The sequence below is a fragment of the Corylus avellana genome, chromosome ca9, assembly GCF_901000735.1.
Source record: "Corylus avellana chromosome ca9, CavTom2PMs-1.0".
Classification (NCBI taxonomy): Eukaryota; Viridiplantae; Streptophyta; class Magnoliopsida; order Fagales; family Betulaceae; genus Corylus; species Corylus avellana.
The window spans coordinates 8,184,600-8,199,415 of NC_081549.1; the positions used below are offsets into that span (position 1 = coordinate 8,184,600).

The 14,816-nt window shown below is 40.2% G+C and overlaps 1 protein-coding gene across 1 annotated transcript in view; it reads left to right on the top strand.

Moving 5' to 3' along the window:
* The first annotated feature begins 3,836 nt into the window (after positions 1-3,836).
* The window catches only part of LOC132161669 (kinesin-like protein KIN-7O), a 38,666-nt gene continuing 27,686 nt past the window's right edge, over positions 3,837-14,816 (top strand). The window contains exons 1-12 of the mRNA XM_059571839.1: positions 3,837-4,003; positions 4,097-4,186; positions 4,324-4,442; positions 4,696-4,809; positions 4,889-4,970; positions 5,339-5,406; positions 5,484-5,558; positions 5,742-5,887; positions 5,960-6,062; positions 12,760-12,840; positions 13,030-13,098; positions 13,242-13,301. Coding sequence (XP_059427822.1) covers positions 3,880-4,003; positions 4,097-4,186; positions 4,324-4,442; positions 4,696-4,809; positions 4,889-4,970; positions 5,339-5,406; positions 5,484-5,558; positions 5,742-5,887; positions 5,960-6,062; positions 12,760-12,840; positions 13,030-13,098; positions 13,242-13,301 — 1,131 coding nt within the window. The 5' untranslated portion in view covers positions 3,837-3,879. The remainder of the gene's footprint in view (positions 4,004-4,096; positions 4,187-4,323; positions 4,443-4,695; positions 4,810-4,888; positions 4,971-5,338; positions 5,407-5,483; positions 5,559-5,741; positions 5,888-5,959; positions 6,063-12,759; positions 12,841-13,029; positions 13,099-13,241; positions 13,302-14,816) is intronic.

Here is a 14,816-nt window from a genome sequence, read left to right on the forward strand (position 1 = left end):
GACCGGGTGCCAAAAATCAGGACCGGAACCGGGGTCCCGATTTTTTTTTTTTTTTGCAACCGGAACCGGGTACCGGTTTCCCGGTCCCGGTTCCGGTTTCCTGGTTATTTTTGACACCCCTACATAAGATCCTCGGTGGCAGACCAATTCTCTCAATTTTCAATTAAGAAAGCCATTTTTTCGTACTTCTCCTTAAGATCTTCAACATCTTTATTCACAGTAACTTCTGTAGGTTTGATATGATGTGACCGACCATGATGAGCATGGCTACACCGGGAACGACTATCATGGGTTTTGACATGACTGGATTCGCCATGGTGTGATCTGCCGCTGAGCTGTGAACCATTGTTGGGCTTTCGTTGGTGAGAGTTTTCCTTGGTTCGAGAGACAGGAGGACTTTCTCGTATTGAACTTCCAGCATCTCGTTGAGTTGATTGCTGGTGGGTGGATGGTGGTGGATGGTGGTGGCTCCCTATGAGACTCTTCTTGCCTTCTTCTCAATGCTGAATCTTCTCTAAGAGGTAACCTAGAGACGATCTCTTCATTCTGTTTCTACATAGCTTCGATTGATTCGGCTATTCGCTTCATGAAACCTTCCATCAAGGCTGTTTGTGGATTTGGAACGTGTGATGTTCTGGGAATATCTGGGATAGGGTGTGGAGGTGTATCTGGATGTGGGGGTGTGTTCACCATATCGGAATATTGAATTTAATAAGAACCGATCCAAATCGAGTTCCCACAGACGGCGCCAAACTGTTTGAGCAGTTTTTCGAATGATGACGTGGAATGGGCCCTGTATAACCGAGGGACCAACCGAGGATTGTAACTAAATAATCAACAAAGAAAAAAGGATCAAAGCTGCCGGCATTGTTCGGCCAGAGAAAGCTCCGATGCCTAAGTTAGTCACAGTGTTTAAGAGAAAAATGAACTTGAAGATTATGGGTGAGATAAAGTATATGCATGATATTCAGTTTTGGAGGGTAAAAAGAAGTTACCGAAATAGTGAGAGGGGACCCCCCTTTTATAGGCATCAAATTGTACCTGTTCATCTAACACTGTGAATTTACCAAGGGTCCACATGTTGACAATATATTGAAGAGCAGTAAATAAGATATTTTATTCAGATATTTCTAACATTTCCTAAGGGTAACACTCGGTTATTACCTCAGGTTCAACTAACCAAACCTGATAACCGAGTATCGATAATATAATTCATATAAGCCTAAGTTTGTCGAACATGAGTTTGTTTTGAACAGTAAAAAATGACCGAGCTTCGGGAATGGGCCGGCAGGCTTGCACTGGGTCCAACCCAGCTGAACTATGACCCAACACAACTCTTAAGCCCATATAGCATAACTTTTTCAATTTATCTCACAAACGATTCCTCTAAACTTCAATCTCTAACATCATTTGTAGAAAATGATATTTTTTATTCAAGACTTGTTTCAGCTCGAACTTTAAATTCCCTCTATCTTCGAATATTAAAAGCTTTTATCTAAAGATCGTTATCTTCAACATTCTTACAAGAAGCGCCCACTCTTAACAAAATAGTGTAGGAGTTGGTATTAAAAACCAAAACGACATCATTTTCTACATTATTATATTTAATTATATATAATATATATAATAGTAGGCGGTTAGCCTTTGTTAATCGTTTTCGCCTACCCTTAAAATTGCTAACTGCAATTGCTCTAAGCAGTTATGCGGTTATTAATCACCAGTTGAAAAAAACCGGTAACTGCGTATCTCAGTTTCGGTTCCAATTTTTTGCACCCGGTTATGACCGAGTAACCGTGTAACACATTAAATAATGAAGTGGAACAAAAAAAGCCACTGACAAATGAAAATAATGAGGAGTTTTCTGGGCACGATACACATATAAAACCACCCCATCCCGCCTCAACCTAGAAATATTCAAGAATTCAAAGAGAGATCCTCGCTATTGAAAACCTACTTGGCAATGAAGTTTGTTCATCACAGGATGATATAGAGCTGGAAAGCATCGTGTCCAATGTGCTAGACCCTGGACCAAACTCATAAAAAGAAAAACGGAAGTCGAATATATAACAAAAAACAAGTTTAGTTGCAGTGGCTTTATCAGAGGTCCATGTGAAAGGTTGAGCCCAAGGGCTGGGAAGGATGCAACCAGTAGATGCGGGATTGACATCAGTAAAACAGACGACGAAAAGCCTTAAAAAGGAGGCATATCCTTTTTACTTTAAAAATGGAACCCTCCAATCCCACATATTAATGTAAAACTGTCCCACATTACTAAAAAATGGAACCCTCCAAACTTGCTTTTCTATAAAAAGGAGGCATATCCTTCCTTTTAAATCAAAGCTAGCTGTTGAACCCAAAAAGTTTTTAAAAACCGGTTACCCAGTCTGAATAACTGGGTACAAACCAGAACCAGCCGGTTAATTAGGACCCGGTTAATTGGGAACTGGTTATCCAGTTCCGGTTTCTCAAAATCAATAACTAGGGTACCCTAGTTTCGGTTCTTGATTTTGGCCAATAATCGGAAACCGGGATCGGATTGACACTCCTAGCCTTGCTTGTACACTCTTAATGGCAGAATTATAATTTAAATTGATTAGTCACCCTTTTGAAGAGGTAGCTGACCACCCACCTTGGATTGGTTGACTGATGTAGCGCGACGTTAGCAAGAAAGAAGCAGTCATTCTAAAAAACGTTGAGTCTATCAAGGATCTAATGAATTATTCTCAAAACATAGAGTCTATCTAGTATTTGAGGATAAAATATAGAAGAAACTCAAACTCTAAGATTTCTTATTAAAAATTTGACAAAATACATAAAAGCTACATTCTTTGAGGCTATAAACATGTATTTATAGGCCTCAAACTCCTAACCCTAATAACAATACGAAATAAGTCAGTTTTAACAATTCTGCGCTGCCCGTTTGGACGAAACATTTCCCTGTTTGGACAGCAATAAAACAAAACTTTAAAAAAAAAAACATGAATTTTATTCTCCGTTTGCGTGCTCATTCAAATGGGCTAGTGAATGGCCCTCTCTGAAATGCTTCGTTTGCAATTCTGTTCAGATAGGATAGCAAACGGAGGTTTCGGGACGTCTTTTAGACAGCTTGTTTGACCTAGAAAACATTGGAATCAGCCAAATCTCTTGAAATATGATTTTGTAGATCTTTGAGTTACCTTTCCAATGCCGCAACTCGCTCCAATCCGGGGTCTGAATTCTTAGTAAAACTCGTCATGTGCGAATTTTCTCTTACATCATCCTCTTCAGGCCAGAGAGAATTCGCTCTTGAATTTGCATCCTCATCAGAAGAGTTGCCAGTGAACAAAACTTGAACTATGACCTTTTTAGTAAAGCTTGTCACGGGTAAATTCCACCCTACATCAGTTGACCACACATGCACCCTCAAGAACCTCAATCCAAAGATTAATGATAACACATGTGCTGTTTATAACTTAGGGATGGGTGGTAGCGGCACGCATCCGTGGGAACCAAAATGACAAATTCGAAAGAATTGGCTTTTTTTCGTGTACGCTACTTGATGTAAAAAGAATAATTATTTATACTTTATTTTTATCTCATAATTATCTTACAATAACAAATAAGAGTCTCAACCAATTTTTTATTTTAACAAAGACAGGTATAATAGTTGATTGAAACTATTAAATCAGCATTATAGTATAAAAATATAGTTTCCAAATTATATTATACAAAAAAAGTCCTGCTTATTATCAAACGAAAAGGCTATTTAAGTAATCCGACAGTCCCACACTGTGACTCAGTCCTCGAGGCGGGAAAACAAAATCATTCGGCATTTGCAAATTGCAGGTGCCCTCATTCACACTGCGCTGCACTCAGAGAAACTTGAGTGAGTGAGTGAGAATGGAGAGAATACACGTGGCCGTACGCGCGAGGCCTCTCTCAGCAGAGGAGGCCAAGACCAGCCCTTGGCGAATCTCCGGGAACTCCATTCTTATCCCCAACAACTCCTTCAAGTTCGAATTCGGTAAAATCCACGCATTATTTCCCTCTCAATTTTCCCTTTTCCCTTCAGACCTAACATTCTTTTTCTAAAACTACTCAAATTTCTGGTTCTTAGATCGGATTTTCGGTGAAGATTGCAAGACTATCGAGGTCTATCAGGCTCGAACCAAAGAAATAGTCGCCGCAGCAGTTCGCGGCTTCAACGGTACGCCGAGTAATCTCTATCTAGTTTGAAACAACAATTTCTGCTCCGTTGGCTGTGATTTATTTTTTTATTTTTTATTTTGTTTAATTTTATGATTGGCATTATTTTATCATTTATATATGTTTGTTTTGTTGTAGGAACTGTGTTTGCTTATGGGCAAACAAACAGTGGGAAAACTCATACAATGCGAGGCTCGGCCACGGAGCCGGGAGTCATTCCTCTTTCTGTCCATGAATTGTTCGAAACCATTCAACAGGTACTTAAAGCAAGATTTATTTTTGAAGTTCCGAAACGTATTTGACAAGATTCGTTTTTGGCTACACAATCACCTTGGAAATGGGTATTGATTCTAATATGACGAATTTCCATTGTGAACTTGAAGCAACTTTTCTGTGATGCTACCTAATGATCTTGATTTCTAGCGCTTTGGATTTTTAATTTTGTTCAACTGTTTTTCCACATTGGGATATGCGGCTAAGTAAATGTTATAAATCTGTTTTGTACATTAGGATGTGGATCGAGAATTTCTTTTACGGATGTCGTATATGGAGATCTACAATGAGGAAATAAATGATTTGTTGGCTCCTGAGCACCGAAAATTGCAGATTCATGAAAGTCTTGAGGTACTGTGCTATTTACTATAATAAATTTATGGTAACTTGCTGTTACTTACTGTTTATTCTGTTCCCCTCATGTTTGTAGCGGGGGATACACGTTGCTGGTTTGCGAGAAGAAATTGTTGCCTCTCCCGAGCAAGTCCTTGATTTCATGGAGTTTGGAGAATGTAATTTTTACTCTTTATATTATCTTACATATTTTTTTCTACATTTAAATAGTGCTCAAAAGCACTATTTTCACTTCTGTAATGCTGCCTATGTGGATTACATCCCTCCTCTTGATACTTTTCGAGTAACATGTTACTTAGCTTAAAATAATATGGGTGCTCAAGTTCAATACTTGACTTTTAAAGGCTCCCATTTCTGAGCTTTTTCTTTTTTATATCTTCACCTATTTGAACATTGATTAACTCAGTCGTCAAATATCTATAATCTTTCTCTCCCTGTTTCAAATCCCTTATACTGATGTCCCTTGCCATAAAATATACTGGCCAAGGGGGTTGCTTATTTTATATTTTTTTGACTTTAATTTCAGCTCATCGGCATATTGGAGAGACAAATATGAATCTGTACAGTAGTCGGTCACACACTATCTTTCGCATGGTATAGTTATTCATCCTTCCCTTCGTACTCGTTATAGGGTTAAATATGTTCATCTTCATTATCATTTATTTGAATAGATAATAGAGAGTCGGGACAAAAGTGAAGATGAAGATATTGTCAGTTCTTGTGATGCTGTCCGTGTATCAGTTTTGGTAGGTGATTACTGAAACTATCATTTATTTTCCTTTTTTGTTTTTTAGAATTTATTTTTTCTTATTCGGTGCCTTCTTTTTTATTTGTATTCGTGTTGATGGTTTGTTTTGATTGCGCTTGGCATGATGGATGCTTTTGTTATGTTATTCACTTTCTTCCTAATTGCTTATTCTTTCCTCCAGAATTTAGTGGACCTTGCTGGTTCAGAACGTGCTGCAAAAACTGGAGCAGAAGGTGTTCGGCTTAAAGAGGGTTCCCACATTAATAAAAGCTTGATGACACTAGGAACTGTGATTAAAAAATTGAGTGAAGGTGCTGAGAGTCAAGGGTAGGTTCCTTGATTGCTTAAGAATGTTATCTCTTTGCATATGTAATTGAACTTATTCAATATTTGTTGCAGGGGTCATGTTCCATATCGAGATAGCAAACTTACACGCATTTTACAACCTGCCTTGGGTGGAAATTCAAATACAGCTATAATATGCAATATCACGCTTGCACAGGTTCATAGAGTCATTTCATTCTTCATTGAGATTGTTGTGTAAAGTTTATTAAGCTTTACAACTCCTTTTATGAATTGTTTACTAGAAGTCTTTCATTCATATAAGCGGTAAGTGTAGAACATTGCTTTTAGGATTCCAACATGTTTTGAAGACTTGACTTTTGCAACCTGCCTTGGGTGGAATCAAATACAGCTATAATATGCAATATCACGCTTGCACAAGTTGATATTCATAGAGTCATTTCATGCTTCATTGAGATTGTTGTATCAAGTTTATTAAGCTTTGCAACTCCCTTCATGAATCATTTACTAGAAGTCTTTCATTCATATAAACGTCAAGTGTAGAGCATTGCTTTTAGGATTCCAACAGGTTTTGAAGACTTGACTTTTCAAAGGATTTTATCATGCATGTGTATGTGTTGCATGAACTTGTTATACATCTTTTCTCTGGGACTAATTGGTCACTGACTCATTGGTAAGTCACAAAAACTATTTGTTTCGATGTAAAATATTTTTCATGGAAAAATATTTTTTTACAAAAATCACTGATTTTATGCGGTTTGGGTGAAACCTTGAAAATGATTCTGAAAGTATTTTTACTGTTTAATTTGCTTTGAACATTAATCTTGAGTTCTTCTCCATGTTCTCTTATCTGCCAACGAATCTAATATCTTGCTCCAGACATGTGACTATGTAAGTGTCCACTTGTGCGCCCGCGCCCCCCTGTTACCCTCTTCGCCTTCTGCCAAGACCCCCTCAGCCATGTCATGGTCCTTTTCTGACTCCAATTCCATTGCCTCCTCTTTGCCCTTAGCCCTCCTACTGCATCCAAACACCACCAGCACCATTGTTGACACGAGCATAGGGATGCTACTCGCCTTCATGATTGTCAGATCAAACCCTTTACTTGGATGGATGAACCATCAGGACCCCCTTTTATCGAATTATCCCACAAGTTGTTGGAAAGTCTGCATCATCCATCCTTTTGCTAGCATAGGATGATGTCGCCTTTGGGGACATGATTGGGAAGAAATTTGTGGTGTTGTTGTAGCTCCCCTAGTGTTGGGGAGATAGTCTCCATAGAGATGGGGAGGTTGGAACAAGAGGTTAAGAGCTGGGCTGGAAGAGGAGGAGAGGAGGGTGTTGTTAGTAGAGGGACGTGGTAAATTTGTTAAATTTAATCTTAATCTTCACTAACTCAACAAACAACCGAACCATGCAATCCTCAACGAAACATGCCGGAACATGCCCTCACGCGCTGATAACACTCACGGGAATGGATAGGTGCACTTGAGTGCAAAGGCCAAATAGTTGCCATTATGTAGTTATATAGTGTTAATTTGATTATTACTTCCATGCAAAAGAAGGATGGCAAAGCCAAAAGAAAGCTTGTAGAAGAAAATGGAGAGGGAATGACTCTCAATGAAAAAACAATAAAAGCTGTTCTATTAGAAAAATGAAATACATTGATAGGACTATTACTTTCCTCGTACCTAGTTTGGATCCCCTTTGTTAGCGGAGCATCTAGATTGCTTTATTCTTTGTGGTACTCTATTCCGCTTTAGGCCTTTTGTGTTTTTCTTTCCTTTTCTGGAACCGGTCATGGATTTGATCAATGCTGATGATTAGGGACGAAACCAGGAATTCTTTTTCGAGGGGGGCCAAAACATAAAGACATTAACTTTGTAACCTAGAGTCTTGTAGTAGTGAAGCTGATCTTCTTTGTGTATTATTTTTTTCTCAATTTTTCGGTGTTTCTCGATTGTCTGAATTTTCCTTTCTAAATTTTTGTCTTTTTAATTTCTTTTTTGTTATTGTTTATTAGGAACTAAAAACTATTATGGCTATTAAATAACAATTAGATATATTGAAGTATGCAATCAATTAACTTAAGACCTGTTTGATTTTTTTGGTTTATTTCAAGTTATTTTATTTTGGTTGTTTTGGTGCCTTAACTTAGTTGATACCCATATGATAATGTATTTCACATTGTAGAATCATTTTTTTTTTTTTGATAAGTAATGTAGTATATATCAAAAAAAGCGCAAAGCGCCTCTCAGTACACAAAAATGTATACAAAGGAACCCAACCAAACACCCTAACAAACCAAAAACCCAGAAAAACCCAATCAAACCCAACACCCAACCAAAATGGTGTACAAGAGACCCAACCAAATACCCAAGAAAAGCCCTAGTGCATCTCAGGTGGAAACCTAGTGCACCTCAGGGGGAAATGAAAAAGCATTTTTCGACCCCAAAAAATCCCCGCCGACGCCGGCCCTTCACCGGAGAGATGGAGCAATCCAGACTTTTGAGCTCCCTCATCCCCTTAACCTTAGGAGTAGAAGCTTCAACCACGGGCTCCCTCTTTTCAATGACAGAAAAAAGGTCCCGAAGTTTTTTGTCTTCATCTCCCCAAGACAACCCCACAACGGGAGCGAGATTCATCACATCAAGCCCCCTATCGGACTTCCCTTCCACCGAAGAATCCACCACAACCTCGGCAAGCAGGTCCTTGTTCTTATGCAGCTGCTTTGCGACTTTTTCCTTCACCCTCCGGGTATACCACAGTTGGGACGTGGATATAGAGGAATAAATGGGAGTACCACTCTCTGTCATGCGAGGAAAAGGACGGCTAAGACTCCTACCCATCTCAGCCGCCCCATCGGGAAGGGAAGTAGTCGAGAGAGAAGTGCAGACCTGAGACGAGAGCAAAGAGGTATCATCAGGGGAATGAAGACCCAGCTCAGCCACCCTAAAGGTAGGCGAGATAGTAGAGCCTACTTGAACCTCCACCAGCACAGAGGGAACCGGAACAGGGTCCTTTCCCTTAGAAGACAAGGAAGAATCCTTCAACACCACCAGAGAGGGAGAGACAGCTCTCGGACCAAAGAACCCACGACGAATCAACCCTTTCGCCGGAGAAGAAGGGCGAACAACCTGTTCCTCCCCCCCCGAAAAAGGAACCTCCTTATCCCTGCAAAGAGGGCTCGACGGAGAGTCCACCTCCCACGGAACAGAGAAGGCCTCTTTGAGAATAGAAAGATGCGCCGAATCAGAAATCTCCGAAGACACAGTCGCACCCAGACAGGCTTCAGGCACCGAAGAAAAAGAAACCTCCCAGTCCCTGCGCCACGGGCTCACTGGTAAAACCTCCGCAGAATGGATAGAAACAGCCCCCTGAGAGGACCCATCACCGGCAGACCCAACAATCTCGCCCAAAACTTGCACCGGAGAGAGAGAGAACTCTGCCGGGGAAGACCCATCGTCGGAATCCAAACCGGTAACCTGCAAACTCAAAGAAGACCTAGCCAACGGTTCCAAAACCTCTTCAGAGACCAGAGGAATCCCCGGAGAAGGCACCAAAAGCGACGCACACGCAGAAACAGACTCCAAAGGTAAAGAAATCGAGACCAAATTTTGATTTGAGCCCAGCTCCGAACCCGGAACCGAGTTTTGGACTGGATCCGAGAAATACGGATCCAAGAATAGAACCGGATCCAAATTTTGACCCAATTCCACTTCAGAGACCGACCCGGAAACGCAACCCAAAACAGAATTTGTTAGGCCCAAAAAAGGAACCCTTTTTCTCCTGCGAAAGGGCTTCGAGACAACCCCAGCGCGGACCCGGTCCAACTTATGTTGGATTTGCCCTAGAAGCCTCAACAACCCACTAATACCGATCTTACCCTTCTTCTTCTTCCTCGAACTCACTGACCCAGCCGCCTTCGCCAGAGGAGAAGGCAAGCTCTCCAACGCAGAGCAATCCACAGTAGAACGCAACCCCATACCGTCATACTCCGATTCCAAACAAGATGACCCCGGAAGCAAATCGAGAGACCTCGGGTACTCAATTGCTCTCGCCTCGACGCCCGGAGAAGATCGAAGGACATCCACAAAAGACCTCTCGGAATCGACCCCCAAAGAAGGAACATCCATGCGAAACCCCACCGAAGATGGAACCCCAAGCTCCGCCGTACTAGCCAACTTGAACTGGGCTGCCAACAGTTGCTGAAGCTCTCCCGCAAAACGCAGCCAGCCCCTCCCAAAGCGTCCCTCCGGAAGCCAAATGACTCCCTTACGACCACCCTCAGCCAACACCGATACCTCCAAGAACCTTCCGGCCTTATTACCTCCCCCGTGGACCATCGTGGCCTTATCATCCTCATAGTAAGATTTGGCGATTTCTTCCTTCACCTGTGCCTGAATCGCCGCTTCCACCGTTTCCACCAACCACGACGAACACTGAATGCTCGCGAAAATATACTCCACGAAACCTTTTCTCCTTTCCTCCAGACGAAGGTTAGGACACCCAACCTTTGCCGAAAGGCAGAAGGTTTTAGCTTCAAAAGAGAAGCTGCGTTCCATAACAAGCGCGCCGAACCCTAACGCGCAGCACCAGCCGCGCCACCGCTCGCAGAAATTCAACTTTCAAAAATTCAAATTTTGAAATTCATCCGAATCTAGAGAGAGAGCATTTCTAGAGAACAGCTCCTAGTTCATTTATTGACTTAAGACCCCGTTTGATTTTTGTAGAAAACTTATTTAAATTGAAAAAATCTTTCGGTGTAAAAAGTAAAAGCTTATGCTTTTCCGGAACTACCTCAATATGATATGTTTATTGGAGATTCTAAAATTTCAGCATGTAATATTCATTAACACTTCAATATCAATAGAATTCCTCAAGGCTATTAAGTTCTTCATGTCAAAAACAAAGAATTAAACAAAAAAAGGGGGGGAAGAACCATGCAATTATCCTATCTCAATATGCAAATAACAGCGTATGAAATTTTCATACCTTGACGTGTTGCTAAAAAGGCTAAGATTGGGTCTTTTTATGAGTTTTTAAATGAAATTTGGGTATTTATAATTGGTCATAAAAATGTTGAGTTCATAAGGGCCAAACTTAAATTTTTATCCCCAATATAATATATATTTCTCACTATATATATATAAGTTTTGACTTAAAAAAAAAAAGGTTTTGAGAATTGGGGGTGGCCATGGCCCCTATGGGCCACCCCTGTATCTGTCCCTATTGATGATGATCTTGCGTTTGTTGTTTTTATTAATTTGGGTTAAATTCACTTTACCCTCTGAAGTTTCAGAGGTTTTTCAATTGGAACCCCAATGTTTAAAAATTTGCAATGTACCCCCCTAATGTTTCAAAAATTTTCAATTCAAACCTCCCGTTACTAATTTTCGTCTAATTGGACGTAAATCATCTCACGTGCGTCTCACGTGGGATTTTGATGCCCTCTATTCCAATTTTGCCGTCATTAAAACCTATGAAATTAGGTAATTACTCTCATTAAAAGATTTTAATGAAGGTAACTACGTAATTTCATAGGTTTTAATGAAGGCAAAATTGAAATAGAGGGCATTAAAATCCCACGCGAGACGCACGTGGGATGATTTCCGTCAAATTAGACGAAAATTAGTAACGGGGGGTCTGAATTAAATTTTTTTGAAACATTAGGGGGGTACATTGCCAATTTTTAAACATTGAAGTTCGAATTGAAAAACCCTTGAAACTTTAGGGGGGTAAAGTGAATTTTCCCCTATTAATTTTTATTTGGATTCTCTTGAAGCTACCGAAGCATTTGTCATTTTAATTCTTTACTATTGCTATAAAACCTGGTCAAATCTTCATATATCCTGAATGCTGGGGTTTCATTTATTTAAAAATGCTTGGTGGCATTGTTGATGAAAAGCCAAAACCACTTTCAACCTAATGATTCTGGTATGTGGATAGATATCTCTATATTCTTGATAAAAGCCATTGAGTATATAAATGATAAATATGATCAAATTTATATTTACTATGGCTATAGTGAGGATTTGACTGAGATATAGGCAAGTGTCTTGATTTGTTGCTAGAACAAATGATATTTGAAATATCCGTCATTACTCTTGTATATCGTGATAAATCGACATTTTGACAGACAGTCGAAATCAGTAGCTAGTGGACATTTTCTCATATTTATTTACATTAAAAATGAGAAATTGTTTTTCTAGAATATACTTATAGTTTATGTTAATTTCTGTTCCTTTTGATCTACGTAATAAAATTTTAAGCTCACACTTCTATACAACCTGGTTGTGTTCAGATGGCCAGGTTAACATGAAATGGAAAATTCGGTGTACTGATGGGAGAGGAGACCATATAGCAAACACAACTATGTACATTGGCGGAACTGAATTTTAGGAGAGTGGAGACAAAATTAAAAAATAAATAAATTTGAGGGGTAAACAATTAATTTTGAAGGGTCCATCTCATAAAAGAACTGGTATTCTGATTGCTATCTGTTCGCACCAATTTGTTTCTGTTATATATTTTTTTTATTTGGAGTAAGTCAAGCATGTACATGGTGAGGTGATAACTTTGGAACGCTCATCCACTTGCTCTACGGACTTCCCAAGTATTTCTTGAAAAATGTATCCACTTATTCGAACCATGTTATGTACATTTCATTTTTCTCAAAGTTCTCCTAGAAGGAATTTCATTAAATGCCAAAAGTTAGATTTTACAACTATTAACCAGGGGATATTGAGACTACTTTGGCACCAAATGGGTACAGAAAAATTACTTTCTTTTGTGATTTATTCTTTGCTTGGGTATTTGTGTCTTCTGCATCTTGTGCTGTTGTTTTGAGATGTACTCCCTATCTTGATTGCTTACCACCTTTTGTTTGGTGGCAGATTCATGCAGATGAGACTAAAAGCAGTCTCCAGTTTGCAAGCAGAGCTTTACGTGTTACAAACTGTGCTCGTGTGAATGAGGTTTTGCGCTAATTTTGTTTGCATACTGCCATGATCTTTTTCATTTGCATTCTTTCTTGCAGTCAAGTTCAAATTTCCTTCAAGATGTTTTATAATACGGACTTACTTTGGGCTTTTGGCTGGTCTTTGCATGTTATACGTTGCTTTTTCTCTGCTTTTATTTCAACTTAGTTCATTGTTTCATGCCAGATTTTAACAGATGCTGCTTTGCTAAAGCGTCAAAGGAAAGAAATTGAGGAGCTTCGAGCCAAACTGCAGGTTTGTCCAATTGTTATAATAGGTTTAGGGATTTGAATGGAGTTACTTATGAAATGTTGGCCAGTTTAACGTTTGCCTTGTTTTTTTTGTTGTTGTTCTTTCTTTTCTTTTTTTTTTTTCTTTTTTGGGCTTCTATGTTTTAGGGTTCTCATTCAGAGCATTTAGAAGATGAGATCCTCAATCTGCGGAACACATTGCTACAGGTTTGACAATGTCCATTTTATGATTTTTTATATCATTAGAATATGTGTGTCTCTTCTAAAAGCTGTGATGCTGGCCTGGCAGACTGAATTGGAGAGGGAGCGAATAGCTTTGGAATTGGTGGAGGAAAAGAAAGCCCAAGCTGAATGGGAGAAGAGGGTACAAGAGCAAGCCAAGAAAATTGAAAACTTAAGCTCAATGGTTTTGTATTCAACTAGGGATGAGAATCGTGACCGTAATAAAAAGGTTTGTACCATGATAAATTTTATGCATAGTTACATTTGTTCTATTGAAATATAAATAAATTACTGGTATTAGAAGTCATTTTGCCTTGTTATGCAGGCCATCAATTTTGAAGTTTTGATTTGTAGGCAATATAATTGAAAAATAATCCTTCTTCTCCCTAAACTCTCTCCTCTTGCCCTTGCTCTACTTTTTCTCTTTCCTCTAGCGGCGGCGCGTGTAGGCGCGTCCAGCTAGGGTTCGCCTTCCATTCGTCTTACCTGAGTGCGAGGTGGTGTGTTTTTGGCGTATTTTGGTTTAGTTCGGTCTTTTTCTGGTGAGCTCTGGTTTGGTTTTGGTTTTTCATTGCTGATTTCGCCTGGTGTTAGTCTCTGACCGTTGGTGGAGTGCCGATGTGGTGTTTTCTCTTGAGACTTGTTATGCGTTGCTGTTATGGAGCGCCGATTCTCCGTGGAAGCGAAAGCTTTCTTCTTTTCGGTGAAAGAAGGCAAGTTAGAGCTCCATTTGGAGGAAAGGAGGAAGGGTTTTGTTCAGTTTGTGTTTGTAGGGTTTCATTGTTCTGCCTGGTTGGTGGCTCCAGTGGAGGAGGCGTTGAAGTCTCCGGGGAAGGAGGATTTTGTCAAGTCTTTCCGGGAGGACGTGAAGGTGTTGTTTGTCCGTGGTGGCAGTAACAAGGCCGCCCGGTTTTTGGAGGTGGCTGTCTATGCAAAGGGTGGCGGAAAGGGATGATTTGGCTCCCTGAGGGTCGTGAAGGGCGGGGATGGAGGCGAGTAGCAGGTGAGCTTAGCAAGTTGGTGGCCTTTCTTGAACATTCGTCTGAATCAAGGCTGCTGTTGAGGGTTCTTCCGTGGGGAAGGAAGTGCAGATTTTTTCTGGTGGGCATTTTTTTGGGTCTAATCGTGCTGTGGGTGGGGATTCTCTGTCCTTCGCAAAGGCAGTGTGCGAGGTCTACGTTCATGATGTCAAGCCTTATGGGTCCCCGGTTCTGAAGGTTGAGCTGTGGGGGCTGGATCTGCTTCCAGTGGCATTGTGTAGAGATGTGGAAGATGGGAGAATGGTGGTGAACTGCTTTGATTTGGAGGAGCAATTGTCTAGGTCGACAGAGAAGAGGATGAAGCATGTCTGGACCCATAGTGGCGGCAAGGTTAGGAAGAAGAATAAGTTAGGGTTTTTTCGCATGTGGAAGAAGATTCTTGTGCTTATTAGGTCTACTTTGGATCGGGTTTCAGCTTCCAGGTTAAGATATTTTGGGCTGGGTTTGAAACCCAAATTCT